Source organism: Astatotilapia calliptera, chromosome 15 (genome assembly GCF_964374335.1).
Source record: "Astatotilapia calliptera chromosome 15, fAstCal68.1, whole genome shotgun sequence".
Lineage (NCBI taxonomy): Eukaryota > Metazoa > Chordata > Actinopteri > Cichliformes > Cichlidae > Astatotilapia > Astatotilapia calliptera.
Genome location: NC_137436.1, coordinates 2,287,491 through 2,314,194, shown reverse-complemented (window position 1 = coordinate 2,314,194; position 26,704 = coordinate 2,287,491). Strand labels below are relative to the sequence as shown.

Here is a 26,704-nt window from a genome sequence, read left to right as displayed (position 1 = left end):
GTCTACCTCTCATGGTACATTCAGATCATGAACACCCGGAGTCAGCAAGTCTGGACACAGCTGTTAAATATTCAGCCCAACATTCCCTCTCGCTCTCTCTCACAGTATCTCTCCGTCTTCCACCTTAAAACTCTCCTCTTTTTTGTCCCCACCTCTCTCCCTCCAACGTTACTCTATTTCTAGCTCAATTCTGTAGCTCTCTACGCCGCTACCAACACCGGCACCGCTGCTGCCTCTGCTCTCTGCGCTCCACTTTCATTAAGGGGCTCTCCTCTGATAGCCCTTCATATAACACTTAATCATCATAACAATAAGAGCACTCGCTCCCCGACGAATCACCTCGAGGGGCCAGTCCTAAAGATCCTCCGCTAACTGATGTCATTAACTGCCAGGGTACCCGATTGGCTGGAGCAGCACGGGAGAGCCCGCCTTAGGTGTTTGACGGAGGGCTCAGCGGGAGCAGCGAGGGTCGGACAGGCCAAGGACATTCCTCTTATTGGAGAAGAGCTGAGAACAACGCACAGGCGCCCGCTTGTGCGTGCACAGGCGCAAAGGCTGACGCTGGGAAGCAGAAGACAAGGCCTGTTTGGTGTTACAGTCAGGAGAGAGATGAATAAGACTATTGAATAAGGGGGAGGGAGGTTTGAATAACAGTATTTTACATGAATGGATCTTCAGGGAAATGACTGCTCCATCGCTCCCTCCGCTCTCTATTTTCAGCTGCAATTTGACAACAGGGTTGAGCGAGTGTGTGTGTGTGTGTGTGTGTGTGTGTGTGTGTGTGTGTGTGTGTGTGTGTGTGTGTGTGTGTGTGTGTTGGGGGGCATTTTGGCTGATTGAGTCTCTGCCGTTATCACGCTGTGGAAGTGACAGCGTGCCATATTATGCTGTAGTGGGTGTGCGCATAGATGAACAGTGACGGCAGCTTCTTGCAAACGCACAACAAATCTGCACGCACACGCTCGTCCGAACCACAGAGAAATCACAGCTGTTCTCGGTTGCTATGCGGCAGTCTCACCATCGTCTCGGATAACACTCACGCGCGCATGCACATGCAAGTGTGAGACGGGGACAGTAACACCAGGCTTGGCAGGGTCGGAAGGTCACAGGGGTATTGTGACAAAGTCGCTTAGCAACAAACCTACGGCACATATAATTTGCAGTGCGATGGCCTCCCACCAACCCCCCGCCCCCTCCCAGCGTGCCCCTGACCACATCTGAATGTGGTTATAATGAATATGATGACAGGTGATGATTGTTTTGCACCTGGCTCTCCCACTCACTCAGTGTTTGAGGAGAGATGTGTTGAATGTGCCTCACGACAGACCATAATAAATCTTGTGCCACTGTAAGCGCTCCACGGTGAAAACAAAGTGTAAAGTTAGCAGAACACCAGCTTGTTAGTGTGCCACTAAAGAGGAACACAAACATCAGTGGTTTAAGAGTTTTTCTGCTCCTGCTGTTCGAGTTCAAGTGACACCTGTCCCCTCCGTTTGTCTGAAAACGAGCTTTAAGGTACGGTTCCCTTGTTTCGTGACTGAGCGACGTCCCTCGATGACTTGCGTCCCTTGCGGCTTTCCGTACAGCAAATCCCTGCGAGCAGCTACCAAACACTAACACGAGTACAGCAAAGGGAAAGTGACTTTGCCTCCAACTTTAAAAAAAAAAGTGTGTTTCATCAGGACTGCAGGTAGCTCAGCCCATCTGTGTGCTGAATTCTTTATAGGTTATCACAGGAACGAGGCTCCTGTCCTCTCTGCCTTGTTCCCTTTGTGCACGGTGACGCTTCAAAACAGAATCGGTGAGCTGCAAAATCTGGGCTGCTTCTGCAGAGGCTCGACTTTTAGCTGGGAATACGCCTAAATAGTACATTCGACAGATTTGTCTCGTTCGTCGAAATGTAAATGACAAACTGCCCCCGGGGTAGCAGCTAGCAAACATGGTGCACTCGTGCAGAGACAGCAGTTTTATAATGTCATCTGTGGCTGAAAAAAGTAACCACTAATGATGTCATCACGATTGCTGTAGGCTTGACAACTAGAAGTTTTGTGCTTTTTTTAAAAACAAAAAGCCATCATTGCAAGCTCAGGGTTAAAAACGCAGACACCAGTGTTTTCCATGCTGCATTATGGGAAGTGTAAATGTAGTGTTTTCGAAGCCTGATCAGTATTTACTACTAAGAGTTACCATGATGTGACTTCTGACGTTCTTCTACTACTTTTTTCTGAAAATCTCTTAATTCTCTGTTGTAACTGATGCACTGTGTTGGGGGTAAATCATTAGTATTTGAATTATTTTATTAACTAAACTCAGCAGCTCCACAGCACCAGGGGTAAGGAGAACCACTCCGGTGTGGCGTCTTCTGAACAGCTAGCTAGCTTTCAGCTCAGCTAACGCTATCATTGCGAGGGAAATTCACAAGCTTGTTGTTGGTTAGGTGCTGGAAGAGAAGCTACCAATGTAATAATTTCTGGTAACACATGAACTCTTGGTTACAAAGTAACAGAATACTGTTTCAGCATTCTTTAGATGTTACTTTTAAATGTAACATCACCTGACCCTGAGGCCTACCCTTTAGGTGGAGGTGTGTAGCTTTTCTAATGTGATGTTGTGTTATGTACGTTCCTTCACTGACTGAGACTGGGCCCAATGCAGCAGAGCCCAAAACTGCAGTTTTAGGGGCGACTTGAGTCTGGTTCCAAAAACGAGACATTTCCAATAAGCTTGGGTTTATAGAAAGAAAGTAAGTGTACTTTACTGACCCCCGTGGGGAAATTCCTCTCTGCATTTAACCCGTTCACACAGTGAAGCAGTGGGCAGCCATTGGGCACCCAGGGAGCAGGTACCTTGCTCAGGGGTACCTCAGGGTAGCTGTTCAGGGGAATCTAACCTCCGACCTTCCGATCATTGGGCCACCACTCTACCTACTGAGCTATCCCTGCCCCTTATAATAGTATAGTATATAGTAGAGCAGGGCGATATGGCCAAAAATATTTATCACGATATATATTTGAAAATTTGCGATAACGATATAACCGACGATATAATTGATGCGAGACAAAATACAACTCCACAACATTACTAGTGCAAAAAGACAACCTTCCATTTATTTTCACTTAAACAAGAAGCTGGTTTTATGTACATTAAAAATGTAACAGTGCAAATGCAAATTCCTTGCTGAAAGTTTAACCAAAAGGCATTTCCAGTAGAAATGGGCTGACATATCCTGAGCATAACCATGTATAATATCCACTGAAGTTAAAAAGAGGTGCTTTGCAACATTAAACTGCAGTGTGCAGTACGTATTTTTCGGACCATAAGGTGCACGGGATTATAAGGCACATTAAGCAAAACAAAGCAGTCAGATAAATCAAACTTTATTAAACTCATTCTTCTTGCTTCCTCCACTTCTGTACCATTGATTCATTAATGTTGAATTCTCTGGCAGCTGTTCTATTCCCATGTTGTTGCAGTATATTAATGACTAACCTCGTATTGTGGATGGATTATCTCAGTTGTTCTCCTGACTGAAGTTTGGTCCGTTTACAGCATCCTGCCATGCGATTGCATTTGTCTCTAACCATGAAGAACCTTCACGTTAACTTTTATAAGTGGAAAAGTGTTACTGTTCATCCTCCAGCTTCACTGTTTATGTTATGCTAACATAGCTGTGTCGCTAGCGATCACGTAGCACATCATTATATACCAGCTAGCCCAACTTCAGTAACCCTACAAACGTCACTGCTGTTTAGTTTCCTGTCTTCATTTATGTTGGAAGTGATAGCAGAGCTGTACGTTTGATTTTTTTCAGAAATCTCTCAGTCAGAACATGCAATATCATGCTTAGGTAACTAGCGAAACTAGCGAGCTAACTTCCGCTAGCTTCCTGCTAACTTCTAACTCCGTTAAATGTAATAACTTTTGTTTTCATGGATGCCTGGAAGTTAAACTTTATAGTTACACCTGGTAAAGCAGCAATGCTGATCGTTTTATTAAAGATGAAAGAATTTAGACAGTTTTTAACTCTAAGTGATGCTGCAGTGTTGTTTGACCTGAAGAATACGGAGTTTAGGACCCAGATTACTCCCAGATTTAAGAGCATCTTAGTCCGACAAATATGACAATAACAACGGCCGCTTGCATGTTCTGCAAAAAAATGTGCTTTGTTGTGTATCTGATGGACAAACACCAAACCAGTTCCACATCACTGAAGTTGCACCATTTTTACAAACCAATTCTGGTTCATCTGTTTCACTCAACAATCGGCCATGTGCGTATGAAAACAAAGGCACTGCGCATGCGCGTTTTACTCATATTCTATCGCGATATTTCATTTTCCTATCGTTGCCTAACATTATACCGGTATTACCGTGAACGGTATAATATGGCCCAGCCCTAGTATATAGTATAATAGTTCATAAGAGATTTTGATTGACAGATGTGCCGACACAGGGCTCTGTGGCTGATTAGTGTCTGCTTGGCTTCACTACCAATTGTAGTCAATGAATCAGACTTTTGGAATATTTTAATAGAATTAAAATAGGTAATATGGCCTACAGTGTGGTATGGACCATGAGTATATTTCTGCTTTGTTTTCTGTTGAGCAGACTTCTGTTATTATTATTATGAGTCAGTCTAGTCATCATTAATTAGCAGATATACATGTTTGTGTGTCTCCAGGCTTCTTGAAGGACATTTAAAGCTTTTCTTTGCATGTTTCTGCCTTTTGTTCTGTTCTTTGTCAAGATGATCCCACACTGCTCCAATAATGGGGAGGCCAATCCATGCTTTTCTGCACTGACAGTGTTTGGGATCATTGTTATGCTGGAAAATGAAGCCAATGCCAATCAGACATTTTCCAGACAGTGCTGCATGGTGGATCAAAATCTGTCAGTATTGTTCTGCATTCATAAGTCCATCAGTTCTGACAAGATCTCCAACACCACTGGCTGAAATACTGCCACAAAGCATACACAGCCTCCAGCATATTTTACAAATGCTTGTAGACTCTCTCCTGACCTCCCCCAGAAATACTGACAATGATTTGAACCAAAAATGTCAAATTTGGAGTCATCACTACATCCGCCCTGCCACTGATTTTCAGTCCATTTCTTGTGTAATTTGGTATAGCCTAGCCTCCTCTCCCTTCAGTTAGAACGGCTTCATGACAGCCGTCTTTCCACAGAGACCATTTCTGATGAGGCTTCAGTGAACAATAGATGGATCTACTGAAGGCCCGGTGTCAGGTCTTTGCTGGGTTTCTTTTTTCCTATTTCTTAAGGACATGACTTTCAGATGCTGTTTATCTGCTGTAGGCAGTTTTCTTTTTTAGGTCTGCCACTTCTTCTTTTGTCTTTCACTTGTCCGGTTTCCTCACATTTCTAAGGATAAACTGAACACTGTGCTGAGATATGCTAGATTTTCAACTAAAAGCTCTTTGGGAATCACCTTGTTGGTGCAAAAATACTATGATGTGGCTGTCAAACTGTGTTCCCATTGCTAAAGAAATGAGAACAAATGATGTGTTTTTGTGACAGGCTGCTAGTAACAAAGTGCCTAAAGACACAATTTCAAATTGGTTCTTTGCTAAGCTGTCTGTTATGTGTAGATATAACACTGGTTCATCTCTTGAGTAAGGTGCTTTTTTTTAAGCTTGAATGATTGAAAAGCAGACAGCGTCCAAGGAAAAACTTTGAAAGACCTTCAGAAAGCCTGGAGAACTATTGCTCAAGACCACTTTAAAAAACTACCAGAAAGTCTGGCTCCTTAAAAGCAAAATATAAAGAAGTGAAAGGTGGCTCGAGACTTTTGTAGTCCTCAGAGGATTAAGAGCATCTGCCATCATTTACAGTTGACCAGCTGATACGTGTATGCTCACTAATGACAGGAGGCTCAGCTACTCACTGCACGCTCCTCTCCAATCTGCATCTATACATCTCTGTGTGTTACCTGCATCTTTTATTCCACCTTTGCCTTCTACCTGCCTTCACTTCAGCTTCGTTCCACAATCGAACAGTCAAATATCAGGATTCATTATCGTATGCAGAATATTCGTTGACAGCCCTGAAATGAAAACCCCACAAAGGATATGCTGCGTTTTAACTAACAGCTCTTCGTTGAGTTAACTGTAGCAATAATTGCCAGTGACATTTTCTTCACTACACACACATTTAACGTGTGAGTCATGCGCGTTATTAAACCAAAAAAAAAAACCCCCCACAAAAACCAAGGGACCTGCTGAAGACTCAATAATTATATTTCCTATAAAACAGTAGAAATAATGAAGTCCTCTTGTTTGGCATTAGTCAAAACAAAGTGCTGCCTGCACTAAAACCATCACAAAATCAATAATAGAGATTTTTATGAATCGAGTTAAAAGCAGTGGCCTCTCCTTTTTTTTAACCTCACTGCCTTCATTTGGTTAGTGATGTCACACGTCAGCCCCTCTGTCTACTCCGTCTTTCTCCTTTCCGCTGTGTGCAGTGGAACAAAGCAGAGATGGCAGAGAAACTTATCTTTAAAAAGAAACTGCACTGTGTTGTGGAATAATTTGGAAAACTGTCACAGCGAGCGAATCCTATCTCAGAGGGTGCCAGTCACACACACACACACGCATACACATAGTGTTAAAAGCATGCGTGCACACACACACACACAAACAGGGACTTTGGTGTTTACATCATATGGGAAGGTATTTTTTCCCCTCACCCTGCCAGGGAACAGGCCCACGCACGGACACAGACGCTGACTAAGGCCCTAAGACTCCGGGGGGGGGGGCGCATGTGTATATAATCAGTTTGGTTGTGTATCTATGTCGAACTGTTACTAGCTGAAGCGGACTTCGCTTGGACAGCGTTCATGATCTGCTTGTGCTGCTATGGTCTTGTGTGTTTGTGTGTATTTTTCTTGCTTGTGTGTGTATATTTGCGCAGTGGTATCAAACAGTCCTGTTCAGTGTTAAGCTGCTGCGCGGTTATGTACAGTACTCTGTTTGTGGTTTGGCCTTAGCAGGGCTGAGCTAATGCTAATCAGTTTATTGGGGAAAATCTGCATATTTTGTGTTTCTCTGTGTGTCTGCACGAGTGTGTCTACTTAAAGCATTCTTGTGTGTGTGTGTGTGTGTGTGTGTGTGTTTTGCTTCCCGGTTCATAAACTTTTAAGCCACCGTGCGGTGTGATTTCCCCACGGTTTGGGGTTTGAGGTTGGAACGAGAAAAAACTATCAGAGGACAGCAGAAAGACAAAGTGTGTTTGAGCGCACGTCTGCGTGTGTGTATTCAGGTCCGTTAAAAGCTCCCAGTTCTCCCATCCAGATTTAGATGGCTGATGTTCAGAGCGTCAACCACAACACTTGGAGAACACAACAGGCGGCCTGTTCAACCCGAGACACAAATAGAGCAGTCTTCCTCTGTGCTTAAAAACCCCGTAGCTCAAACGGAGAGCTAAAAACAGATATTTCTGTGGCGCACTGAAGAAGGCCAACCGCTAAAAAAGAAAAGAAAATCACTCTTTCTCCGTGACGCTGTGTTTTCTTTTGCTAAAATAAGAACTGGCGAGTACAGTATCCGTGGAGACGACCCAGCACCATCTCTTCTCCCTTTTCATTCACTGCCTGCCTGCAGTCGTCGGCGAATCTCGGGATGAGAATCGACAAAGGTCAGACAGTCGCAGATGGAGGGCAGCAAGGCGATGGAGTTACCCGTCGCGAGACACTGGGGTATCCATTTCAAATAGAAGCCTCTCTCAGGGGGCTGTAACGAGCTCTAACACTGTGTGTGTGTGTGTGTGTGTGTGTGTGTGTGTGTGTGTGTGTGTGTGTGTGTGTGTGTGTGTGTGTGTGTCTATGAACGATGCATACAATACCAAAAAGTATCCATTAGCTGTAAAGTATCTTCACTTTAACAGAAAAAAAAGGGGGAGGAGTAATGTCATTATATAAATCAGATGGCTCCTGAGGTCATTTTTGTCTTCACACATGCTTTTGCATGCCAGCATACACACACACACACACACACACACACACACACACACACACACACACACACACACACACACACATACCCGTTTCTTGGGTTAGAGGGACAATTTCTGAAATTTTTGGCAAATCAGACTGGACATAGGGCTATGGGGACACCGGGTTCCAGAGGTGCTAGAGCTACAATATGCATATCAAAAATCATGAAAAAAATCAGCAAACCTATACACAACTTAAAATTTAAACATTTTCTTTGCTCGACTGAGATATAAAAAAGGCTATTTTTTCAGACATTCTGGTGGTTTGTAGAGACTTTTCTGTAGCTCGGTCTATAAGGACAGTCTGGTGTACAAGGTCAGTGATGTCATCATACATATACACAAAGTATAGTCTGTTCTGAAGGGACACATGGTGTGTAAAGCCAGTCTACTGTACACACACACACTGAGTAAATCTGGTTTAAAAGGACACATGGTGTGTAAAGCCAGTTCACTGTACATATACTCACACATGCACTAAGTATAACCTTCTTAGAAAAGAAGGTGTATTATAAGACTGTGACTGATACATCATTATAGTAAAATTGAATAAATTTGCTTAGGCTGCTGCCCCTGCGACCCGGCCTCGGATAAGCGGTTGAAGATGGATGGATGGATGAATAAATTAAAAAAAATAATAAAAAGACTATATTTTGGTTTTCTCTGATGAGCATTACAATCTGACATACAAGCTTACATAAAACACCACAGATCATATCTGTTGTGATCTACTAACAGGTGGTCAAAGTGTCATTAAAACAACTAGAAGCATAATAATAATAATAATAATAATAATAATAATAATAATGGATTGGATTTATATAGCGCTTTTCAAGGCACCCAAAGCGCTTTACAATACCACTATTCATTCACTCTCACATTCATACACTGGTGGAGGCAGCTACAGTTGTAGCCACAGCTGCCCTGGGGCAGTCTGACAGAAGCGAGGCTGCCATATCGCGCCATCGGCCCCTCTGGCCAACACCAGTAGGCAAGTAGGGTAAAGTGTCTTTCCCAAGGACACAACGACCAGGACAGAGAGCCCAGGGATCGAACCGGTGACCATAACACAACAGTGCTTGCATCAACTAGAACAAACTATGTATTATAGAGTTTTTCATTGTCCTGAAGAAACTGGCACTGAGTGGCTGACCAATAAAAAAGCACCTTTGCACACCAGGGGTGAGTCGGGCTGACACCATGACTTATACATAAGACTTATATCAACACACAACACATTTGTTGAATTACTGAATTATATTTAATATAACCAACTCAATAATCAATTCCTTAAAAGGACAGCATTGTAACAATTATTGAAGGAAAATAAAAGTGAATCCTGGCATTAAAAGACTCAGGCTAACCACACATCAAAACAAAACACTGCCTGTGAGCACAGTGAAGTCATTTAGTGTTTAACATTTATTTTTTTTTTTTTAAAGGCCAGTCCTCTGTTGCGCACAAAATCTCGAATGTTTTGAATAGATCTCGTCTCCAAGATAGGTTGTTCCTTTTCTTTGCACTTCAGACACTGCTGGTTGGTGACAGTGATACCGTTTTCAATAAAAGGCTTCATATGTTTCATCACCGCTCCTATCTCCTCCTCAGACCATGGTCTCTTCACACACCGCCTTGATGAAACACATAAACCTGTTCAATAAAACAAAACAAATTTGAAGTTTAAAAAGATCATGTGAGATGCACTTGTAGGTAGAGATGGTGTTCAAAACTGTGAAAACAAGCTGGTACTTGTCTAAACAAATTGTGTGAGATAATAAATAGACTGTAGACCTGATAAAATTTAAAGTTTGATTGTTTTCATTAACATGATAGTTCATCACACTGCTTGGTAAGCACAAAATACATTCAGCTTCTTTATATGTTATATAATGTCTAACCACATGATGTTGGTGTTGACTGCACATAGTGCCTAGTGATGGACATGGCATCTGATTTAGATCATACCTTTAGTAACTGAGTCAGGGACAGGAGGTGAACCAGAAGTCACACAGGCATCATTCCCCTGGTCATCTAAAAAATATTGCACAGTATAAATGTATGGGCTTAAAGAGGCTTTCTGCCTACCAATCAAACACCATGGGCACAGAGGGGACAGTGACAGCCAGTTCTATTATACTAACTATACACATGGCAATGGTGCTGAACTGGATGAAGTCAACAATACCTTGGGTAATAAGTTTACTGGGAAATGATGTAGATTTTGCACAGGCCAAATCTTGCTTGGCCAAAACTGATGAAGCATCAAAATACTACTCATAAAGCATTAGTGTCACAATTAGGAATGGAACTACTAACAATTGACCATGTAAAAATGTACTGATGGTTAGTAATATTGTTCTATACACAATCCCAGGTTATCGTAATCAGCATAGTAGTGTTAATAGTAAAGTCTGATTTCATTTTTAATGCAATGAAAAACAGAGATGCAAGTGGCATTAATGAAACAAGAGAGCATCTTTATCATACGTGATGTGCGCTGTTAAAATACGTTACTGCACATTTCACTGGATTTGTCTCTGAACAAGACTAACTCACAGATCCCAGCTCATTACATAAGATATGTTGGGCAAACTTTGAGTACAGCATTGAAAATGTACCTTGAGCTGCAGTCTCGGAGAAGTGAGGCAAATCAGAAGTCACAGAAGTTAATATTTCTTCATTGTCATTGATAGATTTTTCTAGCAAAAAAAAAAAAAATAAATAAATAAATTATATATATATATATATATATATATATATATATATATATATATATATATATATATATATATATATATATATATAATACATACAGTGAGGAAAGTAAGTATTTGAACACCCTGCTATTTTGCGAGTTCTCCCACTTAGAAATCATGGAGGGCTCTGAAATTTTCATCATAGCTACATGTCCACTGTGAGAGACATAATCTAAAAGAAAATTCCGGAAATCACATTGTATGATTTTATAACAAGTTTTTTGTATATTTCTTTGTAAAATAAGTATTTGAACACTTGAGTCAAACTATATTAATATTGCCTTTGTTAACAATTACAGCGGCCCAACAGTTCCTGCAGTTCTTCACCAGGTTTGCACACATTGCAGAAGGTCTTTTGACCCACTCCTCCACACAGATCTTCTGTAGATCTGTCATGTTTTGGGCCAACACAGACTTTTAACTCCATCCACAGATTTTCTATTGGACTGAGGTCTGGAGACTAGTGAGGCCACTCCAGAACCTTGAAATGCCTCTTACGGAGCCACTCTTTGGTTTTCCTGGCTGAGTGCTTCAGGTCTTTGTCTTGTTGAAAGACCCAGCCAGAACCCATCTTCAATGCTCTGACTGAGGGAAGGACGTTTTGGCCCAAAATCTCACAATCCATGTCCCCGTTTATCTTCTCCTTAATACAGTGCAGTGGTCCTGTCCCCTGTGCAGAAAAACAGCCCAGCGCATGATGTTTCCACCCTCATGCTTCACTGTAGGATGGTATTATTGGGATGAGACTCATCCTTCTTCTTCCTCCAAACCCCAACAATGGAGTTTAGGCCAAAAAGTTTTATTTTGGTCTCATCTGACCACAGGACTTTCTCCCATGACTCTGGATCATCCAGATGGTCCCTGGCAAACTTCAGACGGGCCTGGACATGGGTTGGCTTAAGAAGGGGAACCTTCAGTGTAATGAATGATTTTAAACCATGACGTCTCAGTGTATTACTAATAGTAGCCTTGCCAACGGTGGTCCCAGCTCTCTTCAGGTCATTGACCAGCTCGTCCCGTGTAGTTCTGGGCTGATTCTTCACCTTTCTTAGCATCACTGACACCCCACGAGCTGAGATCTTACGTGGGGCTCCAGTCCGAGGAAGACATTAGCCTCTTCCATTCAGGGGCGCCTGCAGGAGTCTTGCAGAGGGTACGCACAGTCACCTGCACGCGCTCCATCGCGCACGCACTCCATCGCGCACACGCACATGCGTGCACACGCACTGTCGCGCACCGAGCTGCTTGGCAGTGTCTCTGGAGCCCTTTCCAGCTTTGTGAAGGTCTAAAGTTTTGTCTCTTGTGTCGTTGGACAGCTCTTTGGTTTTACTCATGTTGCTGCAACACTTTTGACAGATTGTGGGGTGCACATGTGTCTTTATGAAAGCTAACGGCATCAAACAGGTGCTGCTAAATTAGAATCATGAGCAGAGTGTAGTTGGACTGTTTAAAAGCAGAATAACAGGTCTTTGAGGGTCAGAAATCTGCATGATAAGCAAGTGTTCAAATACTTATTTTAAGCAGTAATATACAAAAATATTTTAATAAAATCATACATTGTGATTTCCGGAATTTTCTTTTAGATTCTGTCTCTCACAGTGGACATGTACCAACGCTGAAAATTTCAGATCCCTCCATGATTTCTAAGTGGGAGAACTTGCAAAATAGCAAATACTTACTTTCCTCACTGTAAATGGTATTAACTACACAGCAAAGTACAAACAGAACTGCAATAACATTATCTAAAATATATATATAAAATGTAAATTTTAAATATTTTATCAATACAACTGCAAAGTCTATAACACAGAATACAATAATTTCAGTACCTCGCAATGTGGAAGCATCAGGGAGTTGCTGTGATCCAGTAGCCATCCCATCTATGTCATCTATAAAATTGAAAAAATGTTATTAGACCAACCATATTCACAAACACCAAGCCGATTTAACAACATATAAACCATGCATACCACCAATTTCATCCAGAGTTTTTCCTTGAATATCCTTCACACTTCCCTTCTCCATGGCCATGAGCAACTTGGAGATCTTAGCCAGCTGAATTGTTGATTGGGGCAGTCGATAGTATTCTCTATGGACCCTAATGTCATGGCCGAGGAAATCGGCCAGCTGGTCTAGTTCATTATCTTTCAAGTTCATGACTTGGCTTATCGTGGCAATCTGTTTGCGAAGGTTAGTTGATCTGAGGTTCTGAGGATGTTCAGCTCCGCAAGCATCTGCAAACTGACCAAACTGCCCTCTGTAGTGACCATCACTACAAGGAATGGCGAAAAGGTACATATTGTTTTCAGATACCCCGCACTCTTTCCTCTTACTAACGAGGAGTGACAGGTTATCGGTCATATCAGAAGTCAGGATCACAGCCACCTTTCGTCCTTTTTTCCCCTTCAGTTCCACTCTGGCAAACTGTTGGCAAAGCCTTTTCTCAACTTCTGTAAGCCCAGAGCTGATGTCATCGTTTAGTTTGGACATGTCACGATCTTCAAAATTTTTGACAGTCATACGTGCTACTTCACCTTCCCTCCTCCTATTGAACAAAATCACTTGACAAAGGATCACCTTTGCTAGTGCTGCATAAGTTCCTACTGTTGGGTTATCACCTAGTTTCTCCCTAGCCGATTCCACTTGCTGACCAAGATATAACTGCAGCTTCTGAACATCTCTGGTCAGTGGAAGGCTGTCGACCTTGTTGTATTTTGCCTCACTCAGGTTTGATAAGGCTGAATGGGAAACTAATTCAGACCACTTTGTTTCATGAAGTGTGTGAAACCTCCTGATTGAATCGATCGCCTCTTGATCCTCTTCCATGAGAGCACGACACATGATAATATCACTTATTTTTCTGAGAGAATGTCCAAGCTTCAGGGCCAAACTTGGGGCTTTGAATGTGCTGGTTTCAGTATCAAAACCTGAAACTCTCTTGACAGCATTAGTAAGAATAAAGAAGTTGGCTGGTTTTATTGCCTCTTCCATATTATGGATTCTTGTTGTGTGACGCAAAGTCACAAGTAATCTCCCAAGTTCCCTTACTTTCTGTCTTATATACTCATGCTTTGATCTGTCACTTCCATGCTTATTAAAAAGAGACTGAGCCAACTGCATAATATAATGATCATTCCTTATTGCACTAGACACATCATCCTTGTGCATCTTGCCCAGTACTGAGTAGAGTTCACTTGAAATTGGCTGAGACATTGTGGATTGAGTAGATGCTATACCAAAGACTCTATCTTTCAGCTTCTCTTCAGCATTATTCTCTGGTCTTAAAGCACATCTTTTCATATGCCGAGAAACTTCTTTTCTGGATATCATACCCTTACAGTATAAGCAGTACTCGTATGTCTCAGCGCTGCTGCTGCTCTTTTTTGAGATCCTTTTCACTTTAAGACAACCTGATCCTGTGGTTTTAACAGCAGAGTTGTGCTTGAAGTTACCAAGGTTTCGTAACCTTTCAAGATTAACTTTTCTGTCCTTTGATGATTTGGGTAACTGAAGCACCTGGGCGACTTCAGCATTTTCATTTTCATGCGTCTCCAGATGACGTGCAAATTTTGTTTGAGGTTTTCCACATACAAAACAAAAATTGACTGTGCTTTTGATTAATTTTGTTGACTTGGTTGGGGATTCATTTTGGCACAGCATATCCACAGTACTCTTTTCGCTACATGCATCTTTTGTTTTCTGCTGGCATGACTCTGAGCTGTCTGGTTCTTGGTCGGGATGAAGATCATCAGTAGTTTCAAGATCATTCAAAATGTGCTCAAAGTTGTTCTTAACATCCATGGTCTGTTCTTTTTCAGCAAAAGTAACGCATAAATCAGGCATGCTAGCAGCATGGGAGTTTTTTGATGGTCCAGGTAACTCAATAGACAACTCTGTTCCTGAGCTTTCTGAATCTGATGCAGAATTTGGGATGTATTCTTCATCAGATGAGACATCACCCTGTTCGTAAATACAGCATAGATTAAATAATAGAAATAAACATGGGAAGGATAAATGCTAAATTGTTCACGTCACAGAGCTCGGGACGTAAACCAAAGTCTCTAGAGGTCTTAAAAGTACTAAGAAATACCTCCTGATTTAAAGAAGAAAATGTGCAGCAGATATGTATTTTGTGCAAGTATTTTGATTCTGCTTGATCAATTTGCAATCTGTGATCGATTCAGTACTTTTTTTGATATTTGTCCCATTTCTAATATTCAATTTATATTTTTTGAACAATGACATTAACAAAAAAACAAACACAAAACAAAAAAACTAAGACACTAGCCCTAACCTGGTCCCAGAGCCCCTCCCACAATGACCCCCACAGATCAAAATTTGTAAAACCTTTGAGACTAGATTGTAAAAAAAACAAAACAATTTCATACAAAGGATTATAATAAAATCTAAGTAATATTTTTACAATGTGTTTATTTATTTCTGGCCTCTCTCACATAACTTCTACACTCTATCCAGTCCAAAATCTATCTGCTTTCAATTCTCTATCTGAGACAACACTTACAAAACTGATTATCCTTATAATTTTGTGATGAAAGAAAAAGGAAGAGCAAGCAACATGTGGCAATCTTCACGAACTGCATCTACGTCAATATTAACTATATTATAATGAAGCCTGCTTAAATTCAACCTGGGAGACACACCTGCACATCGTCTCCATCATCATCATCATCTCAACTCCCTTCAGCTGCTCACTACGTCACAGCCAATCCGGAGCTCCCTCGCACCTACGCCTCCATTCAGCATCCGGGCATTTAAGCTCTTTCACCCATAGCTCGGCCTCGCATCCCTCCACCACCCCTGCACCCCCATGCTTGCCCCCTGCCTCCATACCACCACCAGTGTCCAGACCCCGGGGGAAGACCTCCTACTTCAATCAGCAATGCTTTTATCAACAGTTTTCCCGCCGGGGTCTGACCGCCAAATATTTAATGTTCAATAAAGCATGTCTAATTCTTTCTCCATATCTGAGTCTTTCCAGGTTGAATTTCACTGTACACTTACGTCGGACATATCCCAGTCTTCTGAAGATGTCTGGAGGCAGATCTTATGCCACACACAACGGCATTCTACAAATACAAAGAAACCACAGCATTAGACAACAACCGATGATTCATTAAGTTATAATTTAAAAAGTAGCGATCCCACACGTCACAAATTATATTCACTAAGACCACTAAATATAAACAAGCATAAAGTAAATTTAAAACCAACGCATAATTCAGAATAAAAAGCAGATATATATATATTATCTTAAATTGACCTGACCAAACTACTCATTATGGGCCACATAGGCCATGTTTCAGAATGCATTCTTGGCTCAAAGACTTCTGGCAGAATGATCTAGTGAGAAACAGAAAAGCTAAAATGTTTATCCTACATTAATTAATAAGGATTGAGATGAAAAGGACTTCTACTAAAAAGTCATTGAAAACGTGTAGAGACACCATCAAGCATTTGTATTGCAAATTGCCTGATTGATCTATTGGAATAGGTCTGGATTAATCAGACCCAGTACCTTACTGGGCTTCCTATATTGACATTGTAAGAAGTTTGCAAGTTTGATGCAATGTTTACTCAACGGGTTTATTATCATTAAAACATCATCTTCCAAGTTTGTGTGTATATGTGTAATTACAGAATGACAAACAGACTTGAGGGCAGTTTACTTCATACATGTTGATACTCTCTTAAATATAATTAAACATTTGTGCATTTTGCTTTATCTTTATATAACAGATCAAATCAGGAACTGTGGTTTTTGCATTGTAACATCACAAATAAGCTAAATCAGCATTGTCAGTACGCATGCACGGCGCGGCCGGGTCAGAGTACACCACTACCCACGATGTAAAGGCTGAATTATACTTCTCCGTCAGATATAGGCTTGGTTCTTTTAATACATCCATGGATATAGGCCTACGGGGAAGTGCTGTGCCAGGGTTGCCAGACGTCAGTGGCCAAACCCCGCACGAGCGTCTCCGGGCACCACAGAGGCTGATGGCTCCGGATATGAGGCTTTGAAAGTGAAAGTTTATTTGCAGCTGTCGATTCATTGTACCAACCTTCTCTCAGCTCTAAGGGATCTGGAATTGTCATCTGACAACTGTCAGTCTCGATCTCGAGCAGAGACTTATATCCAAGGTAGCATAGCCTCCCGCTCCTGCTGTTTTGTTAAAACTATAGGGGCTTTTTGTAGTGAAAACGCCCAAGCGAGGGCCACGAGTTCTTTCTTTCTCTTCCCAGCAGCACTGTATCCCCGTTTCGTACCAAATTCTTTTAAAACATTGACGTTAGGACGCTCAAAATATTCAATATCGCTATCACACGCGGCCGTGTTTACTGTTTACAATGCATGCTGGGTAGTCGTGACCCTTGACCCGGACCGGCATGCCTTGCGCGCGGTGAGATGCTCATTTAGCTTATATGAGCTTGATGTTGAAAGAGTGAAACAAAGATTTAAAGTTGTAAAGTTCAACAGTCTAATCAACAAAGAGTAAGAGGGCAACATACATTATTACAGTATGTTCTCTGTTCTCTGCCACACTAAGCAGACAAACTCAAATGCATGATATGTGATAGTATCTGCCATTACACTGTGTATCATTGCAATGGTTTGAATTGATAAAACTTTGAAGTGATTTTTTTTATTCTTTACATATGAAAATGTAGACCTGACTCATGGTAACTTAGGGTATAGTGAAAAAATGCATTAATTAACACAAGATAAATAATACACTTACGCTTGCATCTTAGACCGTGCCATCTGATAGCTGTCAAAGGTGAATGGCATATCCCGCATTTGTCAAGTTTCACCGATTCAAATACCAGCCTATGAATTGTACACTGGAAAAAATTAAAAACATGAAATGAAACATAAAACATTGTTACCCAAATATTTTATGATCTTTACAAACCACACTATTTACCAAACTACACATTGATACAATCTTTAGTAAACAGATGAATCCATGCTAACCTCATGCTCAGAGCTGTCTGCTGTAGGTCTAGATGACTGACACTCTGCTCTTAATTCTCTGTCTGTAGAAGAGAACACAAGACATGGAGGCATAGTGCTTTGCAAGACCCCAGGGTTTAACAGGTAGTGCTTACTCAAGCAGGGACTCACCTGTGAATGAGTCTGTAGAGATCACATGGTGCTCCACGTCATGGGCAATAGGCTCTGCAACACACTGTTGACCAGAAGGGATGCTTGCGATCTTTAGCTGGGTATGAAAAGTAGAACAAATATTGTAAACATCTGGCAGCTACAGTGGAAATGTATTTAATCCACTACGAGTGGTCTTTTCTAACCAGTGTCCCCTCAACCCATGTGTTTTTCTGAGTATGCCAAACACTGGAGATGAAACAATGAAAGACTCAGTTTGAGCTCAGATGTCAGGACAGTGTTCTCACATACCTTGAGTTTGTCTGTGTCAGACACACACACATAGTTAAGCATTTTCTGTTTCACCTTCAGTTAAATACAGTTCTAACTCTCACCCTAACTGCAAGGAAACAGAGTGATTAACCCTTACCTAGTTAAGTGAAGCCAAAGTAAGACAATACTAAGAAGCTAAAGTGACTGTGAGTAAAAGGTGCATGTATATGTCTGACACAGAAAAACCCAAGGTTTACAAGGACACTGTCCATCAGCCTCATAATGACATCTGAGCTCAAACTGATGCTTTCACTGTTTCACCTCCAGTGTGTGGCCACTCAGAAAAACACACTTGTTAAGGGGACACTGTGGTTAGAAAAGACCTCCTGTTCTAAATAGAGGACATTTCCACCACCGCTGCCAGATGTTTGCTAAAATACTCAAAATGGGGTTTCATGTAAACACCATAACACTTCTAACCATTGGTCAATTTTAAAACAAAGGTCAATTTCAACTCACCTCACAAGCAGAGTCGTTAGGCACAGCTCTGGATGATTGTGGCACCTCTTTCGATTTGCTCTCTGTACAAGGGAACATAAGGAGATTCAGTGCTTGACTTTCGTTAAGTCAAAAAAAACACATCTACGCATAACGCAATCAATTCACATCCCTGACTGTTACAATTCTACTCAAAATATCCATCAAGACACTATAGAATCATCAGAAATGTCCCAATACTGGCACATTTTTCATGCAGCAAACCTTCAGGCATGTCATGCATTGCCAGAAGTTAACAACATTTACTCAAAACTGACCACTGGTAAGTTCTTCTGAGAACGCTTGGGGTGACAACTCCTGATACTGGACACCAACTTCACCAATTAACTCTTTCAGAGAAGAAGTGCCACGCTGACCTCCAACAGAATGCACCTAAAAAGATGCAAAGATGAACAAGCATCAATGGTACAGTGTCCATCTGATCAAGAGGGACACTCTCAGTCAAACCTTAAAACACCCAAATGATGTTGAGAGGGAAATGCAATGTTAAATGATGACTACCTGTACTTACAATGGTTTAAAGACTGTACATGCAGTATAATTGTAATCAATTGATAAACATGATCTTTACAAACCACACTATTTACCAAACTACACATTGATACAATCTTTAGTAAACAGATGAATCCATGCTAACCTCATGCTCAGAGTTGTCTGCTGTAGGTCTAGATGACTGACACTCTGCTCTTAATTCTCTGTCTGTAGAAGAGAACACAAGACATGGAGGCATAGTGCTTTGCAAGACCCCAGGGTTTAACAGGTAGTGCTTACCAGTGTTGGGGAGTAACGGAATACATGTACCGCCGTTACGTATTTAGAATACAAAATATGAGTAACTGTATTCTGTTACAGTTACCGTTTAAAAAGGTGGTATTCAGAATACAGTTACTTTGTTGAAATAAATGGATTACACTGGGGTACTTTCCTGTTTCATTTTGTCGCGGGTCAGGACTGTTTGGGTTTTGTTTGACAGCTACGTGCTGTTGTTCCAGGCGGCAGCGTTACGGTTGCCATGGTTACAGGGCGATGCTCTCTCTCTCTCTCTGCGACTGTGTGTTTCCTGGGTGAGAGAGAGCGCCTTTTCGTTGTTGTTGTGCTAAGCTAACAGGCAGAATGCTACAAGCATAGCTCTAAAGAATGTAGCATCATGGGCAGTGTAGTCCGTGCTGCAGGGAGAATGCACTGCCATACACGTTATGGGTCTGTGAGCGCTAGGAGGGAGAAAAAGGGGAGTAGAAAGGTACGAGTTGTCGTCGAGGAAAAACGGGAGCTGGAAGCATGTAAATATAATAATAACCACTGCAGCCAAGAAGAGAGCCTGACAGCCCAGTTGTAAGTAAGCTATTTAGACTCGACTGTACACCGTGTTCCTGTTTTCCTCCGAAAACAATAAGTTCCGTTGGAGCAGCCTTTCAACGCCTCTCTCTGTCTCTCGCAAGAAAAGTTGACCCACACAACAAAGTAAAGCTATTTTTCAGCTACGAGCCGACAGGGACCCCGCCGTATTAGTCAGAGGTCCCTTTACTACAGTTCGGAGTCGCGGACCTTCAGTAATAGTAATAAATCACACAGCAATAGTACATTCACGTTGTTGTAAAAGGCATGATAATATATTAAGTAATCCAAAGTATTCAGAATACGTTACCGTCATTGAGTAACGCAACGGAATACGTTACAGAATACATTTTGGGGCATGTATTCTGTATTCTGTAATGGAATACATTTTAAAAGTAACCTTCTCAACACTGGTGCTTACTCAAGCAGGGACTCACCTGTGAATGAGTCTGTAGAGATCACATGGTGCTCCACGTCATGGGCAATAGGCTCTGCAACACACTGTTGACCAGAAGGGATGCTTGCGATCTTTAGCTGGGTATGAAAAGTAGAACAAATATTGTAAACATCTGGCAGCTACAGTGGAAATGTATTTAATCCAATACGAGTGGTCTTTTCTAACCAGTGTCCCCTCAACCCATGTGTTTTTCTGAGTATGCCAAACACTGGAGATGAAACAATGAAAGACTCAGTTTGAGCTCAGATGTCAGGACAGTGTTCTCACATACCTTGAGTTTGTCTGTGTCAGACACACACACATAGTTAAGCATTTTCTGTTTCACCTTCAGTTAAATACAGTTCTAACTCTCACCCTAACTGCAAGGAAACAGAGTGATTAACCCTTACCTAGTTAAGTGAAGCCAAAGTAAGACAATACTAAGAAGCTAAAGTGACTGTGAGTAAAAGGTGCATGTATATGTCTGACACAGAAAAACCCAAGGTTTACAAGGACACTGTCCATCAGCCTCATAATGACATCTGAGCTCAAACTGATGCTTTCACTGTTTCACCTCCAGTGTGTGGCCACTCAGTAAAACGCACTTGTTAAGGGGACACAAAACAGATAAGCTTGCAATCATCACTTGGGAAAGTCATACAAATTCAAGATTTAGTTAAACCAGATTGAATACCACCAAGAGGACATTTAAATATCGTGACTAGGGCTGAAACAACTAATCGATTATTGAAATAATCGTTAGTTGCATCCCTAATTGTGACATCTAGATATGTAGGTTTTAAACAACAATTCATAGGGGAAATTTTTTTTTAAATGACCCACCTTTTTCCGCCAGGGCCATTCTTTCCCACCATAGTCATAAGTAATTTCACTTCCTGCCGCAATTTCCTTCAGTGCAAAAAGGCAGAGATGTGGCTTCCCTTCTGCTTCAATCAACTTCATTCTGCAATTTGGTGTCCTGTGTTCATCGTTTACTAGTCGCCCAAATGACCCATCTTCAAGTGCTCCATCAATACTGCAAATTTGGAAACATACATCAAACAAACATTTATAGTGACACGCCTATGAACTATACTATAATTTTTAAGCACCAACACAAACACAACATCCAATACAAGTTTAGTTGTTAAATGCATAGTTTATAACTGCGTCCATCAGTCAAGGACGCGTTGCTTTCTGACTGAGATAAGTGTTTGCGCTTCTACTTGTGCTTAGAGCTTAAACGTGGTTTTGTTGTACTGTTGCGCTGACCTAGTAGGTGTGGCTGTTACTCTTCTCTTCTCTTCCTCCTCTTGCCCACTACCTGCTCTGTGCTGCTGCTTGCGCGTGGCCACTGATTAGACCTTGTGCAATCTACAGCTAAGCGCAGCCTGGTGTGCACTGCTCTGCCAGGTGAGTTGAATTAGAGCAATCAAGGGCGGGCGTGCCTAGTAGACCTTAAAATGCATGCAGCAGTCATTTGACCCGAGTGTGACATACTGAGAGGACAGCAAACCAAGCACAATCCACTTTCCACTGTGAGGAAGACTTTGAGTTAGACGGGCTATCGGTAAGCTCGGACTCATATTTGCTGCTTATATGTTTGGGAAATATGGAAGCTCAATTGTGGAAATGTATTTATGCTTTGGGAAATAGTTACTGCATTTAAGTTTAAAAAATTATATTGATATTAAAATGTTTAAGTTTGAAAAGATTGTTTATGTAGATAGTGTTTCCCACACTTATGTTAATTAATACTAAAAGTAATTACCCCAAATCCTTGGTTAAATCTTAAAACTAGTGTAAATATGTTTGGTTTAATTTAAGGAAAATAATTCTTTGTAAAAGAAAATCCTTGGTTAAAGTCTTTATTAAAATATTTGTAAACTCTAAAATGTATACTTTAAAAATTGTTACAGAAAGTGTAAAAAATGCAAGGTAGACCACAGTTTATTTCATCTTTGTTGTTTGAAATTACTCACCTCTGATTCAAAAACTAATGAATGTAAAACTAAAACTAGGATAAATGATAGTTTAGACAAAAGTGGCTTTACTGAAGTGTATATTTTTGTTATTTCATTTCTGTATAATGCATTTAATTTATCTGAATGATTAATGAAATGTTCTTTATTTTTTGTGTTGAAAGGTTTTTCACCGATCCATCAAGCCATCTACCTACCTCACAGGCAGAGAACACTTGACATGTACTATTTTGGCATTGTACATATTATACAGTAGTTTTGGACACAGTATAACAGTGCACGGGTCTCCGTGTCCACATGTGCCAAATGCGCACAGACACATGGGCGCTCATTCAGCCCTGGCCATTTGAATTTTCTCTTATTATTTTCTCTATCTCTATATTATATTTTAAATCTTCACAGCAGCGTGAGCACACTGTCTTAGCTGTAAGATGTAGGCTTATATTATTACCCCTCTAACCCCGTACATTACGCCCGTGAGTGTGTATTAGAGAAGGCACACACAGGCTGAATACGGGGACTAACGGGCCCTCAGCATATGTGGGAGTCCCGTCAGTCCCCAGTACCGAGAGTTCCCGGGGACCACAGGGTCACCGGGAAATGACGGAGCCTTAGTAAGAATGAGATCCCGCTATTCCACGGGTCCGTCACTCCCCCTTCTATAGATTCTGGGGACTGACGGGGCCGGGTACCAGAGGTAAGGACTCGTTAAAGAGCAATATGAGATGTTTGCTTCAGAAATCCTGACCTTGCAATAGAAATGTAAACATTCAGTCATTTTGAATTTACCACAATGTCTTCTGCTTCCATATGAAGTCAAACATGAAGACTGAACATGCGCTGGGGTACAGGTTACGTCTGTGTTCAGCTTCAGTTGCATCAATAAGCTCCCCTCTATACTCGACCACGAAGTCTCCTTGTTTGAAATTGGCTAATGTGAAGATGCCACGACCTGAAGAAACAACCATATTAGAGACACAGGTGTGGCAGCACTGCAAATAATCAATTCATTAAATATGTATATCTGTAAATTGCAAGTATGCAATGTTGTGCTTTTTTCAATTCTACATATATAATAAAGAAAACATGTCCAAGTGCAGAAAACATAAATAGCCAGGCTCGCTAATAACTAAATTATTATTAAAATACCTTTCATTTTAATTTATATTGATGTTTGTACAGGTCACCACTGGTGATGCGTAACCCCTCAGTCTAGCCTGCAGTGTGTCAAAGTCACTCACCTTTAACTGAATTAATAAATTTGATTTCTAACATTGAATTCTTGTCTCTTCTTGCAAGGATGTGATTAATGGCATCCTGAAGGGGAGTAGTTCTCCGTGACATGATTTTCTAAGGAAATAAGATAAAAATGTAAACCACATCAAAACTTCAAGCCTTTATGCTTACAAGGGCATTAGTAAAGCCTGAATGAGAAGCACCCCCCCCCCCCCCCCCCATGTTAGCGTATTATTAGTTTAAGGTTATTTTAGTTTGGTGATGAGTGCTGGAGGGATTCTGGTTAACAGATAAATGGATGGGGGCGAGGCTGTATTTGTGCAGATTAACTTGACTGTGTTCCACCTGTGTTGATTAAGTCAAGTTTCTGACATGCTCCACCCAATTTTTCTTATTTCACTAATAGCATGGATACTGAAACTGTTTCAATTGAGTTCTATGCTTTCATTACATTCACATAACAGACACAGACAAGGCTGATGTCTGAGTTGTTTTAACAGAAAGCATGCACTTGCAGATATTAAAGATACTTAAATGTCCTAATTTAACTAAAGCCTAACTCTGACTTAGCCTAAACCTGTCTGTCAAACTAAGCTTTAGATCTCTCAGGAATAATGTGCTTCATCAACACAACTATAAGAGAGCAAAACAAATGTGGTGTTTGGTTTTTTTTACAATATTTTATAAACAAATGTGTGCAGAGTGACATCAATACTGTCTCAATTAAATTTCATGAATCTAAAAAAGTTTATTTGTATTTGCCTTCCAATGTTTCCTTGGTATTTGGGCAAAGATCATCTTTTAATATCTTAAATAATCATCTCAGAACAGAACAGGAGGAAAACAGCTCCAACTACCACAAAAAAGACAGGTGTGAGTACTACTGCTAGTACAACTGCATCTACTACAACTACTCCTACCATTAGTACAATAGGTAGTAGTTACTAGTTACAGAAGTAGTACTTATAGTAGTTGTAGTAGTAGCAGCCATTTTACATTAAACAAGTGTAGTGATCTTGTAGTGAAAAAGGCCTTCTTTCAAACTCAGTGAAACATCACACACTTGTGTAATTTCTTACCTTGAAACAAGTGATGAGATTAGGCCAGGGTAAAAAAAACCATCCCGGTGCTTGGGACAGTCCGGGAATCCCCGACCAGCGTGTTGCTGTGACCTCCGTGAACCGTTCCGCGTGCTCCGGCCCGCTCTGCCGTCCTCACCTCGTCGTGGTCCGGTCCCCGCGGTGCGCTCTCCGCCGTCCGCTCGTCGTGGTCCGGTCCCCGCGGTGCGCTCTCCGCTCGTCGTGGTCCGGTCCCCGCGGTGCGCTCTCCGCCGTATGCTTTCCACCGTACCTCGTTGTTCCCTCACCTGCCGCCTCACCACGGCTGTGCCTACTTTGAAGCACTGTGTCTGTCAGAACGTCCGTCTTTTAAAAGTTTTATAATTACCTTCTTACCTTTTCTCCAAAGCGTGTCAAAACTCTGCCAAAATTGGGCGCTTCCTATTCATCCATCAATCAGTCGGTCTAAATCATTGATGTAAATATCAATGGTGTAAATGGGTAATGTTAAAATGCGCATGCGCAGCTTCCAATTTCGCGCCATGTGTATAATTTCCCGCGCTCGTGTATAATTTCCCGCGCTTGTGTGTGCGGCATGCAGGGACAACTCCAACCGACAGGGGTCAGTGGCGGACACACAAATATACAACATATGTCAAGTTTTTGGTTTACAAAGACTTTTGAGAAAAACACTTTTTGGGTATTAAAACATGCCCAGAAACCATTTTAAAAGGTCAATTTTATGAGGACAGCAAAATGTCCTCATGTAACAGAGGGTCCTCATAGCTCTTTGATTTGTCTTGAAAATTGTCCTCCTAAAACAAAAAACAAACACACACACACACACACACACACACACACACACAAGCAGTGTATGGCTGCATCCATTTATGACATCACTGTAACTAGCCAGAGAGAGGAGAGTCAGAGAGAGCCAAGCTGACGTCATCCCATTCACTCAATGTCAATTACGTAATCACGGGGTCCGACGCCTGCAGGACAGGCACGCCGTGCACGGGTTTTTGGGTTTTGTTTTGTTTTTTTGTGATTGCATGAAGGGCACATAATTGCAATCTCATGTGCGAGAGGAAACATAAAGTGAGGCATGCTGATGACATCATCAGCGGGAGGCAGCTTGGCGTGAGCGTGGTGGCTGTGACATATCGAGAGTGTTGGGGTAGAAGAGAAGGAGACAGAGTGCCGCAAACAGACCGGCTGGAGGAGTTATGCAACGCAAATCCAACTCAGACTAAAAAAGGGCCTTTTTTGCCTTTTCCCTGTGTGTGTGTGTGTGTGTGTGTGTGTGTGTGTGTGTGTGTGTGTGTGTGTGTGTGTGTGTCCTAGATGACTTTTATGTAGCACTTTGACTTGAGGCAAAGAGTGCATTAAAAACGCACAGGCACTCAAGCGTACCACTGAAATCTGCACACACGCGCGCACTCGCTCGCCCCCCCACTTATAAACAAAGCTTCCTAAGGACAGGAAATCCTTCCACCCACGTTCCTGTGTTGCTTGGCAACCAGAGCAGCGTCACCGTGTGCATGCCTCTGCCGCTGAAAATGCACAAACAAGCAGACAGACACACACACATTAAACTGCAACTCCTTAAACGCCGCTCCTTTAAAAGCACCGAAAAAGAAAATCGCCAGATCGCAGAGCCAAAGCCGAGCAGACTGATACTCGCCACAGCTGCCCTCCGATTCGTCAGCTATGGATCTACACCAAACATGACATCACCCCTTGTAAACATAAAACACTTTTTCCCCCTATTTATGAGCTCTATTTTTACACCCGCTGACGTCTTTCTATGCACGATGCTGCGCGTGCGCGTTTGTGTGTGTGTGTCAGTGAGCATTTATGTGCGTGCACTATCTAAGGATGCGACCGCCAATAGCTCAGCAGGACTTAAGGAGAGAGGGGCTAATTGAGCAG

The 26,704-nt window shown here is 41.7% G+C and overlaps 2 protein-coding genes across 2 annotated transcripts in view; both read right to left on the bottom strand.

The window, feature by feature from the left end:
* The window catches only part of ches1 (checkpoint suppressor 1), an 83,390-nt gene that overhangs the window by 51,731 nt on the left and 4,955 nt on the right, over positions 1 to 26,704 (bottom strand). The gene's annotated exons all lie outside the window — the stretch shown is intronic.
* Positions 9,421 to 25,375, bottom strand: LOC113017401 (uncharacterized). The gene is made up of 17 exons (XM_080290268.1): positions 24,794 to 25,375; positions 23,720 to 23,828; positions 23,268 to 23,430; positions 21,340 to 21,532; positions 20,498 to 20,594; positions 19,363 to 19,424; positions 18,983 to 19,097; positions 18,687 to 18,748; positions 17,916 to 18,012; positions 17,766 to 17,827; positions 17,530 to 17,632; positions 15,791 to 15,855; positions 12,739 to 14,728; positions 12,598 to 12,657; positions 10,631 to 10,711; positions 9,978 to 10,043; positions 9,421 to 9,662 (listed from the first exon to the last, which is right to left on the bottom strand). Exons 2-17 carry the CDS (start codon positions 23,820 to 23,822, stop codon positions 9,421 to 9,423), a joined length of 3,561 nt encoding a protein of 1,186 aa, XP_080146394.1. The 5' UTR covers positions 23,823 to 23,828; positions 24,794 to 25,375.

Excerpts from the sequence above, each read along its gene's own strand:
- LOC113017401 (XM_080290268.1), bottom strand. The coding sequence starts at position 23,822 with ATGTCACGGAGAACTACTCCCCTTCAGGATGCCATTAATCACATCCTT. Across the intron at positions 20,595-21,339 it reads AATGGCCCTGGCGGAAAAAG|CTAAAGATCGCAAGCATCCC; the intron begins GTGGGTCATTTA and ends TTTCATACCCAG. Across the intron at positions 19,425-20,497 it reads CTCTACAGACTCATTCACAG|ACAGAGAATTAAGAGCAGAG; the intron begins GTGAGTCCCTGC and ends TCTCTTCTACAG.